The sequence below is a fragment of the Pempheris klunzingeri genome, chromosome 11 (assembly GCF_042242105.1).
Source record: "Pempheris klunzingeri isolate RE-2024b chromosome 11, fPemKlu1.hap1, whole genome shotgun sequence".
NCBI lineage: Eukaryota > Metazoa > Chordata > Actinopteri > Acropomatiformes > Pempheridae > Pempheris > Pempheris klunzingeri.
This window is the reverse complement of record NC_092022.1, coordinates 7,745,697-7,757,275: the sequence shown is the minus strand read 5'-3', so window position 1 is coordinate 7,757,275 and position 11,579 is coordinate 7,745,697. Positions and strand designations below refer to the sequence as shown.

The window sequence follows — 11,579 nt, the reverse complement described above, 5'->3', positions numbered from 1 at the left end:
CCCCAGACCAACAAACACACAGTGAGTTAACCCCATAGTTCAGTCACAATCTGTTCTATGCCTCCAACGCAAGACAAAACTTCACTGACCCCAAGAGGAACTCGTTGTGCCTGAGAAGCTCCATATACTTGGTGGATATACAAGTCTGTAATTTATAAACGTTCACCTTTTACTAAAATGTTCTACTTAACCTTAACCTCAAACGCTGCGCGCGGCCAAACAATCGGTGTTCCTGTCCTACCAACTTCACTTTCAGCTGATGTGGAGGTGAATGATGACCCATGTGGAGTGTGACGGGATCAAGATTAGCAAGTGAAGGCAGCAGCGTTATTTTCTCTAAGCTGGAGAAGTTTGTAGTCCAAAGTCAGTGAAGCTGAACTGTGACCTGGAAGCAGTGGAAATGCACGACATAACTATAACTGATATCTATCGGTGTATTTGATATGAATAAACATCCTATTATTTACTGCTGATGCAACACTCATTACAGATGTAGTTGATTCATTATTGTTTAAGGCGTCAGCAGCATGTATAGTAAATATGAAATTCATCAGACATTCCTGACTCTAATGAGGCAGCGCCAAAGGGACTAAAGAATGAAAACACTGTGGGAAACAGAAGTCAACATAAACTGGCACAAAACAATATATGTGGTTAAATTCACACCTGTGGAAATTCCACAAAACTGCTGTTTTTGTTTAGAAACTGGAAAAAGGTTTAATTCTGGTGATTCTGAAAGTAATCCTGAATCATGACTTCTGTGTAGGAGTCTAAAGAAACTAACCCACAGCACATTTTGTACACTGACTCAGCTCTGTCATGATTCCTGTGATTGTTGGGAAGATGGCGTTAGCAAGAGTTGCTCCATTAAAAACAAACATGGATGCATAAATATAAAGAATAAAAAATGGGTTTCAAGGTATCATTCATGTCTCGAAGCAACTAGTAACGACATTTTGGGGGAAATTTGGGGGCAACAATCAAAAACCCATAAATAGTGGATATTTTTGAGATGATTCCAGTATTTGTTAGACTCTAAATTTTAGGCCAACAAAATAAATAAAGGCATGAACAAAGAGTTACTATATGCAAGTGTTGAGTTAGAATTTAATATGACCATAGAATGTTTCAGGCCTTCTCAAATAAAGTTACTCTCTCCTCATGAGAGTGAACAGAATATGTCAATCTGACCTCCATAGACGTGGCTTCTCCTGTATTGTTTAGTGAAGCAGATAGACAGAATGTACCAGACAGACCTTGATTGTAGTGCTTTTGTTGTGCAAAACATATTCTGAAGTTAGATTATAGATACACGCCTTGCAACCAACATCCAACTGTTAGATTACCATAACATCACTACAGGAACGTGCTCTCTGTGACGCACCAACCTAAACAGTTAATCAGAAATGGTTACGTACTTTATGATATCCAACAAGCATTTAAACATGAGATGTTTGGAAACGAAACAGAAACAGAAACAGAAACAGGACAGGACACACCAGAGGGACACACACACGAGAGGGGGCTCCTCTGACCGGCCCCTCGGGGTCCGTCATGAGCCCAGCGCTGCGAGTACTTTACCTGTGACCAGAATAAACTGCTTGTGAGACCAGACTGAAAACCTCCGTTGAGTTCTTGAGCTGTCAATATAAGAACCGGACGAAAAAAACATCTAACACAAGGGTGCATGTTACTATAGAGCCTTGCAGTGTGGAGAAGGCTTTGACATGTCAGGAAATCAAGTTTACAAAAAAAACCCACATTGAGCCTGATGGTGCATTTAGGGGATAGCTATGAGCTCGGCATTTCTATAACATATTTACGACCCGTGATTCATAGTCTTCCGTATTTTATCTTTGTAATATTTTAAAGTGCCAACATATCTCTGTCTTAATAATGTAGCTATCAACTGTAAATTAAGTTTTCTTCGTGATAGATTATGTGTGTAAATATAAAATTTAGCGTTGAAATCATACTTTCTATGGTTAAAACAGGGGAATTTTCTTTTTGTAACGGTCAGGAACACCACATGACAGCCCCACCGGTCCCGCCCCTCGCATGACGTCGCCGCCTTCCTTCCCGTCTCTCCCTCCGCTGCTAGCACAGTTAGCATTAGCAAGTTAGCCTCCAGCAGCTGTCGGTGGCAGTCAGTCCGTCAGTCAGTCCGTGTGGTGGTGCATTTGTAATCATCCTCCTCCTTCCCTCCTGTAGTAAAGGAAAAAAACCGTGGACGGCCGGGTTGTTTCTTCGAGATCCAGCTGCTTCACCTCTCCGGGCTACCTGCGGTAAAATACAGTTGTCCTCGCCGTCACGACAGGAAGAAGCCCCGGGACATGGCCAGAGCGGAACAAGTCCTGGTGCTAGAGCCACAACACGAACTGAAATTCAGAGGTAACGGTGGAGCAGAGGGCAGGGCCGGGGGGCTAGCTGGCTAACCAAGACGCCCTTAATGATATCTGCTGTATTGATTCCCTCATTAACCAGCTAACGTATGCTCATGTGTCGTTGTCTGTTGTTGCTAAATTAGACGGATGTAGCGAGCTGTAGTGAACATCCAGTGTACGACAGCAGAGGCGATGACAGGTGAACAGTGTGCGACGATGCTAGCTAGCTAGCATTCAGCTAACCTAGCTAGCAAGGCAAACTAGCTAGCTGTCATTGCAGCGTCAGGGCAGGCCCGCTGTCCCATTTCTCCAATTCACTCATCTGCTCCCTGTGTTTTATTCTCCTTTGCCCTCTGACAACATCTGAAAGTGAAACAGTGAGGTGTGATCTAATACTTTCCCTTTCTCTCGGTGTTGTTGCAAACAACCGGCTGCCTGGAAGTGACTATTCTAGCATTTTCCACGATCAGGGTGTCATTGCTTCGCCTTATTACCAAGCTTGTTTCACAATATTATAAGCTAGCAGGCTGCGATTGAGAGATTTGTCGTTTACTCTCACTGTGCAACCCGAATTCCTTTCCAGCTTTTCTACGTCCAGGCACAATCATTGTGTAAATGCAGACTGAGCTGGTGTGCCAGGGATAATGGCTATATTCTGGGTTAATTACCTCTGGGTGTGATATTGCTGTAGAAGTGATGGCCGAAGGTGATGGGATCAGCCTGTAGTGGGCTGGTGTCTGATTGATTATTGCAGAGCTTTGAATCCAAAGATAAGCCAGGAGAAGATACATACGCCCACTCAGGTACTGATGCACTGTGTGTCTTATTAGCACAGGGAGGTTGTCCAACACACATTTCCAAAAAACATGGTGCAGTTGTCACAAGAGATTGAACATGACAGCCTGGAGTCATTGAATGTGGGTAGGCTGTATTATAAAGGTGATCTACATGCTTCACTAGCACCAAGACAATATTGGCACATGTATGTCACAAAGATGCCCATCTAGTAAGTAAGCATCCAGTTTTTGGTCGAGGGCGGGGCATGAATAATAAAGTGAACACTTGCGCACTTTGCAGCTCTTTCCACTGTTTCAATGTTTAATGTGAAAATGTTTGGAGCAGGCCCCGTGGAGTCCCTCACACACACTACTCCAACATCAATCCTTGCAGAGACGCACTGTGTGTATGCACTCAATCAAACAAGTTGAAATGTCAACTCACGTGTTAAGATTCACACACACGCTTAAAGTCACTGTACTGTTTCTCTGTGTCCTCCTCCAGGTCCGTTTACAGATGTCGTCACTGCCACTCTGAAGCTCACCAACCCCACAGATAGAAATGTGTGTTTCAAAGTCAAGACAACCGCGCCTCGCAGATACTGTGTGCGCCCCAACAGTGGCATCATTGACTCTGGAACCTCCATTAATGTTTCTGGTTTGTACAAATGTTTTGCATCCTTTGGCGACATAGAGAGCTGGGTGACACAGATACAATCAGAAATCTTTATTTTTGACTTAGTGCCTTAACAATGTGATGTAGTTGCTTTCAGACAATATGTCTGATTTAGAGGGGGAAAAAATCACTACAATTGTGGCTCTAATGGCCGAGACATTTATTGATCATTTCAGCCAGCAGCAACACTAAAATATGTTCAGAAAATTGTATCATTTTACTTTAATGCAGGCTGTAACACAAGGAGAAGACAGTGTTAAAGCTACATCAACCCATTACAATAATCAGAATCCTATATGAAATCTAGTTTCACATGACGAAATTGACGTAATTCCAGAAATAGAACAAGAAATGCTTAAGTACCAGCCAGCATGTCTAGTGTTTCAGCACCAAAATAAGTCTTCCAGTCTCAGTTCTAACGGCCATTATGTTCACACAGCACTGAGGCTAAAAGTGTTGTTGGGAACTCACCAGGAGGCATGTCTGTAAAATCTTTGGGTAACTAATCGCACAAAAAGATGGAGAAAATACCCACACAGTGTTATTATGTCCCTAATGGTTGTAGAATAAAAGAAGAATGGGGAGCAACAGAATTATAGTTGGATTCGTATATCTAATCATTAAATCAAATAAATAATCACACCTATTATGACAATATGAAATCAAACACCATGAGAATTGGTATTTGTGTTGAAGTTAAAATGATCTATTACGTATATCAGTTTGTTAATATTTATTTATGCCACATACCACACACCAGGTGATTTCTGGTGGAAGCCTTCACATCTCAGTAAGGTCATGTGGGGCAGGAACACGTGAAGGCTTTAAAAGACATCAATAGACTGAATTTCTATCATTCATTACTACCAGAATCATTGTGTCCTTCAGTGATCTGCTCAGTTCATGAGAAGTGGGACCCAGTGGAGCCCAAACCATAAACCTTACTGACTCATTCGTTTGCAGGTTGTGTAATAATTGTTATGAAGCAATTCAGGAAGTTAGTTTTTCACTAATGTTCTGGCTTTCCATTCTGTTCTTTGTTTTTGTCCACAGTTATGCTACAGCCTTTTGACTACGACCCCAATGAAAAGAGTAAACACAAATTCATGGTGCAGTCCATGCTGGCTCCATACGACATGACTGACATGGAAGGAGTTGTGAGTACAAGTACAGCAGTAAACATGGTTTATACTCTCATCGAGCACAAGAATATACAGGGTGGCTATGGGTCCTTAAAAAGCCTTAAAATGTCTTAAATTCACATTTACAAATAATAAAAGTTAATGTATTAAATAATCTCAAATTAATGTCTGCAACTCTGCCTGTAGCGTTCTTTAACTGAACCAGTTATTGTTGTTTTGCTTCTTCTAGTTTTGAACTGACAGCATGTATTTGTACAACTAGAATTTCATTTTTATTCCAAAATTGGCCTTAAATTCAATTAAAGTGTGGTATTAAGTCTTGTAGACACCCTGGTACATAAGGATTTAGTCTTTAGATTATATGACTGTTGACCCTGAGTTTTTCTCACTGTAGGCAGCTGAACGTCCACACAACATCCAGCTGAACTCTTGAATATTGCATTTAACATCTGTCTGTGTCAGTGTGCACAAACTATTCTGAAACATGGGACTTACATTTATAATGCACGTCCCAAATCCTGGAAATTGTAATTACACCAACGACAAACCGATCTGAAGCTAAAGGACTCTGCATTAACGTTAACTGTGTTTTCTTCTCGTCTCGTCTCGTCTCTTGTTCTCTTTTGATGTTCTCGTCCACAGTGGAAGGAGGCAAAGCCTGAAGAGCTGATGGATTCAAAGTTGAGATGTGCATTTGAGATGCCTCTAGAAAATGACAAAACTGTAAGTCTGCCTCTTTGGTTTAAGTGCGTTTGTCGTGCTGCTCTAAGCGTTCAGTCTTTAATGGCACGTTTCCACTAGTACCTACTCAGCTCAGCTCGACTCGACTTGACTCGGTGTGGTTGCGTTTCCACTAGCGATAGTATCTGGTACCAGGTATTATTTTAGTACCTCCTCTGCCGGGGTTCCAAGCGAGCTGAGTCGAGCTGACAATGCGACGTCACCAGACTGCAGGCCACTGATTGGCCAGGGAGCGGCATCACTTGATGAGTCACGAGAGCGACTCGTTCACAAGAATCAAACCCGCCGTTTTTAAAACCCTGGAAACAGCAACCGGGCGTTTTTATTATTTCTGTGAACGACGTAAACGGCTACACACAAACCAAACACTCCATGTCCTTAGTTGTGTTGTGTTTGTGCCGTATACAAATTACCTGCCTTGCTATGACGACCCCGCCCACTTTGAGGTGGTACGCTACTGTAATGGTAATGCAACCAAACCGAGTCGAGTCAAGTAGAGCTGAGTAGGTACGAGTGGAAACGCGCCACAAGTGTCGGGTGTAGAGGCACCAAAAAGTCACTTTTCCCCATCAGATCTACAAATGTTGCACCATGTTTTCAGAGATTGGAATAAATGCAGACTTATAACAGGCATTTATATCGTAAAGAATAAAATCACCCTGAAACATTCACATTGCATGTTTCCTTAGTTTATTTTTCCTTTATTCTCAGTATTTTCTCCTGTCCATCAGCAACACATCACTGTATCACCCATTACATGCTTATTTATTCATTTATGACTTTATTGTACTCTCATCTCACTCCCTGCCATGTCTCTGCATGTCTCCTCACCCCCTTCCTTCCTCTCCCTCTACTCTCACCCCGCCGCCCTCACCCCCTCTCTCCACAGCATGAGAGTGAAAGCAACAAAACTGTGTCTCCCTCTGCCTCCTCTGTTAAGACTGAGCTCTCCGCAATGCCCAAGTCAGCCAGCGCCTCGCTGGATGACGGAGAGGTGAAGAAGATCATGGAGGAGTGCAAGCGGCTGCAGATGGAGGTGCAGAGGCTACGGGAAGAAAACAAACAAATCAGGGTGAGACGCACAAAAACTAGAAAAAAAGACCGTTGTGTTCTCCACCCAAGCTCGTCCTCTGTCATACACAAGAAGTTTCAAAAGTTCTCAAAAGTGTTGTCTGAAATAAAATGACAGGGCGAATGATTTTGAAAATGTATATTATTTTAATGACGACCGTGACAAAACTCCAAGCAAACATTTATTTAGTAGGAGACCTACCCAGAAAACTGAACAGCTGTCCCAAGTTTTCCTAAAATTATCCCAATCATTGCCTGAGTTAAAAGCTGCACATATCAGGTGGCATTATATAGCTTTTCAAAATATTAGAAATGAAAGTCTCCCTGTTGTTATGCTTGTGATATCTTGAAAGCTGTAACAAATGTAGCACCTGTAGCAGGAGGGACTTTGCCTCTCTATTCATTTATTACAGGTTCCAAACAGGCAAAGTTATCACTCAAACAAATATGGCAGGAAAATCGTTGCTTGTCTATTGACGTGTCAGCCAATAGTAAGTTAAAATTTGTGGTGGGATCCTTTTATGAAAGATGTGCAGTGATTGGAAACATTTACAGGTAAAGAGTGAATTTCTCTCTGGTGGTTAAACTATGTAATGATGACACTGTTTCTTCTTGCATATACATAAACCCATAAAAGCACAACAATCACTGACAAACAGTAAAAGTGAGTCTTAAGAGGATACTGAGTGAGGCATTTGATTGAATGACCTCAATCAAATTATATCGACTGTGTCTCTGGTCCTCATCTCTTCTTCGCAGGAGGACGACGGGCTGCGGAAGAGGAAGGTGACCTCAGTGGCCGCTTCTCACTCTTCTTCCTCCTCCGCCATGGCGACCTCGGCCATGAGGGACGAAGGCCTAAGCACCCGCGTCCTGGCGCTCTGCGTGCTCTTCTTTGTCATTGGAGTCATCATTGGCAAGCTGGCCCTGTAGAGACACAGACAGACAGAGCACAGTGACAGACGGGTGGACGGACGGATGGCGTGCTCGGGAGGACACGTGTCAGTGACGGCAACGGGGATGTCTTCTGGGTTCATGTTGATTTCTCTTTCTTTTTTTTCTTTTTTTTTTTAAACATTTAAGGCAATATCGTGATGGTTTGTCTGGATGGAAAATAATTTAATGTGTAAAAAGAAAACGAAAGAAGGCGATCCCAAGTTACACAGTGAGTGCGAGCGTCTTTGTCAAAGTTCTTGCCTTGTTATTTCTTTTTTTTTTTTTTTTGTTTGTGAAATAATCACCACCTCTGATCTGTTCTTTCCGTCCATCCCTCCTTCCCAAATGATCTTCCGCAACTTGCACAGGTTATCAGTTAGTGGTGTGTGTGTGTGTGTGTGTGTGTGTGTGTAAGTGGCTTCACACTGGCTGAATGTCTGAAGTCTTTCATTGATTCTTTATTGATTCTTAAGTCTTCATCTTCCTCGCCCACGTTGTCTATAAGAAAGATCTAACGCTCCTCTTCTGATAATCTCTCTTCCACTTATTACTGATAATCTGCTCAGAGAGGTGAACACAAGTGATCAGTGAAAGACTTTTCTAGACTCAAACTGTATTGTCTTCTAAACAGTGTGTGGTGAAAATGTGAGCCAGTAGAAGTCGTGTGTGTGTGTGTTCTTGATTTTCGCCTCCTGCAGGAGGGCTGACGTGACTGCGTGTGGATGTTTTTATGTGAGGAGACCACAAACGGTGAAATCACAGGCTGTTTCAGAGCAACGGAAGAGGGCTGGTTTGAAAAGAAAACTGTCATCTGAACATATTTCCTGTATACCACAACAACAACACAAAAATGGGGGCGTTTGTTGAAAATCACATTAAAATTTTTGATCAGTTTAGCTGCTGACCAGACCCAAAGAATCAGTAGATATTAAATAAATCTAAATTTGAGTCTTTGTTTAAAATAACTCAGTAAAATCCGGATCATGGTGAACTGATGCTGCTCAGTGATCTAGTTGTAGCTGTCATTTAGTCCCAGACATCAGATTTTCTAAGTAAACACCTAAAGTTTCTTGATAAATCCTCAGGTTGAGAGAGAGGCACTGAACTAAAAAAAAATACTCCCCCCTTAAAGCCGTGACCTTGTCATGTAAAGCCAACTCTGACATTTTCAATCTATAACACACAGTATGTAACAGTAGTTTTGGCCACCTTGTTTAATTTTGCCCATGGAGTATTGTATTTGCGTCCTGTAGTGTATTACAGCAGATGTTTGCTTTTTTTTTTTCTTATATTATCATGTAGCCACGATGCTTCTGTTGTTTATAATATTCAAATGCACTATACTCAAGTGTCCACTCTGCAGTCTGCATGAAATGACCTGGATTTATTATGATTATTATTATTTTTTTTGAGTGTTGAAGTTATATTAGCAAAACAAAAAAAATGACTGTCTTCTCAAAGGGACCATCTCGAGTCTGGTTTTATCAGTTTGTGTGTGTTTTTGTTTCCCTTCGATTATCTTTTTCTTTTGTTTCCTGTCGGGCTCTGGTGGTTGTGAGATGACTGAGACAACACAGCTGTATTATCTCAACTATCACGTGACCATCTAGGCAGGTTGTTTAAAAAAAAAAAAAAAAAAGAAGGAAAGGAAAGGAAAAGAATAAATATCTGAGTTTTTCGTTGCCTGAGGGAGCTCGGGGAGCAGAGAAGTGGGAGTGTGGGCGGCTGGGAGGAGGACTGACCTGTGAATACACACTACATTAAAGAAGGAAAAGAAAAAAAAAAGGCATCAGCGCTTCAGACCACACATGCAAAGATACAGTCACACAACAATGTAACCACACAGTAATTGGATACTCTTTTGTATGTACATAAAAATAAAAAAAAGACTTCTAACAGATAACTGGCAAAGTTATTAACATACTGTAGTAAAGGAAGAAAATAATTGAACAACCACCATGGATCATGTAGCATCATAATGAATTAAAATACATAAACCCCCAACTGTCTGCCTCTGTGAGAAGTTTATGGTTTTTTTCTCGTTTAGTTTTCAGTCTTTGAAACAAGACTATTAAGTGTGTGTCAGTGTGTGTGTGTGTGTGTGTAGGAGTATATTTAAAAAAAACTCCTGGGTGCAGAAACACGAAGCCAGTGCTCTTATTTAGGGGGTTACTCAGCGGCAGAGGAAAAAAACACTAAACTGCTTTTAATAGATTAAAGGAGCACTCCACTGATTTTACACATAATGATCTGTTTAAGCACACGTCCTGTGAAAACATTTGTAAAATGGCTTCTGTGGCTCTGGAGGGGGCTTATCACAGTCTTCATTATCTTCAGTCATCATGATCAGGGGCCAGTGAGAGGTCTCAAGGATACGAACATTTAACAGGTACAGAAGGTCTGAAGGAATTAATGATATTAGTCGTGGTGATTATAGGATGCAGAGATTTGGGAATATGACCCATAATAGGGACTAAAAGTCAGGATGTAATTAGATGATCCTTCTTTATATAAACTCTCTGTTGCAAGTGACCCAACTTTATTTATAAATGATATTATAAACTGTTGGAGTTCCCCTTTAAAACTAGGCTTAAAGGAAGTAATTTGAGTGATTTGATTTGAGTCTAAAAAATTATTTCCCAAACAATTGAATTCTATAACAGTCACATCTACTCCCTCTCTTCAAGTCAGGCTTCAAGTCTCCACATCACACTAGTTTAAGATGAGTATTGGACCATGATTGGCTTTCAAACCAGCTGTAATGCCACAAATCCAGCTCGTATGTACACGTTTCATACATCAACGAATGTGAAAACAACTTCCAATCATCAAACTCCGCACATACGTACGTCATTCTGCACAGTGATGCTCAGACATTCAAGTGAAGTAACAGTAAGCAAAACATGTTTTTGAGTGTAGGGACAGTGGGGGACTTAAGTGCTTCACAGGGTAACTATAAACACAGACATAAAACACAATGACAGCATAAAACAGGATAATTACAAAAACAGAAAAGAATTAAACAAAGGCCGGACTAAACAAATGGGTCTTTAGCTTCTTTTTAAAAGTGTCCACAGATCTGAAGTCCAAAGGGAGAGAGCTCCAAAGTTTAGGAGCCATGACCACAAAAAACACTGCCTCCTTTTGAAGAAAACTAAACTTAACACATTGGACCAAAACCAATGTTTCCAAATTTTCATTCATGCATGTAAAGGCTAAATAAATAAATCCAATGTTCTTGCCTACATGCATACTTCAAGGTTTCAGAAAGAGCATTTTTCTGTGACGCATGCCTGGATTTGTAGATGTTGTCATGAAGAGACAGACATGCATAGTTGTGAGCTGAATGAGCAGCGACAGAACCAGCTCTGTAGAAAACAAGCCTTGTGGTATGTTTGCCTTTGTGTGCCTGGATACGTCGTCTCGGACAGGTGATGGAAAACACCTGCCAACCACCTGACGTCAGAGGTTTTGGGTGCGGCTGTCAGGTTCACCTGGAGCCCAGCAGGACATCAGTGCACCTGCAGGACACTGTTAAGATGTTGAGATGACACTGTTCAGTCTCATCAGAGATATTCTTCATTGAATTAAATTTTTTACAAGCCCGAGAGCAACACGCACACAGAAAGTATCATGATACCGTGACTTTTAGGGCTCCAGTTGTCCAGAAGATGGTGACAGAAAGCAGCAAGGAGCACTTTTTTTTTTATTACTGAAGAAAACAAAAATACAAAATATATAAACCAATCAGCTGATTATCAGTACATTTTGAAAGTGTAACAAAAGATAATGAAGTAATATGAACTGAAACACAATAAGGCAACAACCTATAGAAGTATAGGAATAATATAAA

At 41.2% G+C, this 11,579-nt stretch overlaps 1 protein-coding gene across 2 annotated transcripts; it reads left to right on the top strand.

Moving 5' to 3' along the window:
• The first annotated feature begins 2,111 nt into the window (after window positions 1-2,111).
• LOC139209364 (vesicle-associated membrane protein-associated protein B/C-like) lies at window positions 2,112-8,844 on the top strand. Of its 2 annotated transcripts, none has more exons than XM_070839027.1 (6): window positions 2,112-2,391; window positions 3,666-3,818; window positions 4,890-4,993; window positions 5,621-5,701; window positions 6,660-6,791; window positions 7,550-8,844. In XM_070839027.1, exons 1-6 carry the CDS (start codon window positions 2,334-2,336, stop codon window positions 7,721-7,723), a joined length of 702 nt encoding a protein of 233 aa, XP_070695128.1. In that variant the 5' UTR covers window positions 2,112-2,333; the 3' UTR covers window positions 7,724-8,844. The 2 variants fall into 2 exon arrangements, with proteins under 2 accessions (XP_070695128.1, XP_070695127.1); XM_070839026.1 differs by having other exon boundaries at window positions 6,609-6,791.
• The last annotated feature ends 2,735 nt before the right edge of the window (window positions 8,845-11,579 follow it).

Excerpts from the sequence above, each read along its gene's own strand:
- LOC139209364 (XM_070839026.1), top strand. The coding sequence starts at position 2,334 with ATGGCCAGAGCGGAACAAGTCCTGGTGCTAGAGCCACAACACGAACTG. Across the intron at positions 5,702-6,608 it reads CTCTAGAAAATGACAAAACT|CATGAGAGTGAAAGCAACAA; the intron begins GTAAGTCTGCCT and ends CTCTCTCCACAG. Across the intron at positions 6,792-7,549 it reads AAGAAAACAAACAAATCAGG|GAGGACGACGGGCTGCGGAA; the intron begins GTGAGACGCACA and ends TCTTCTTCGCAG.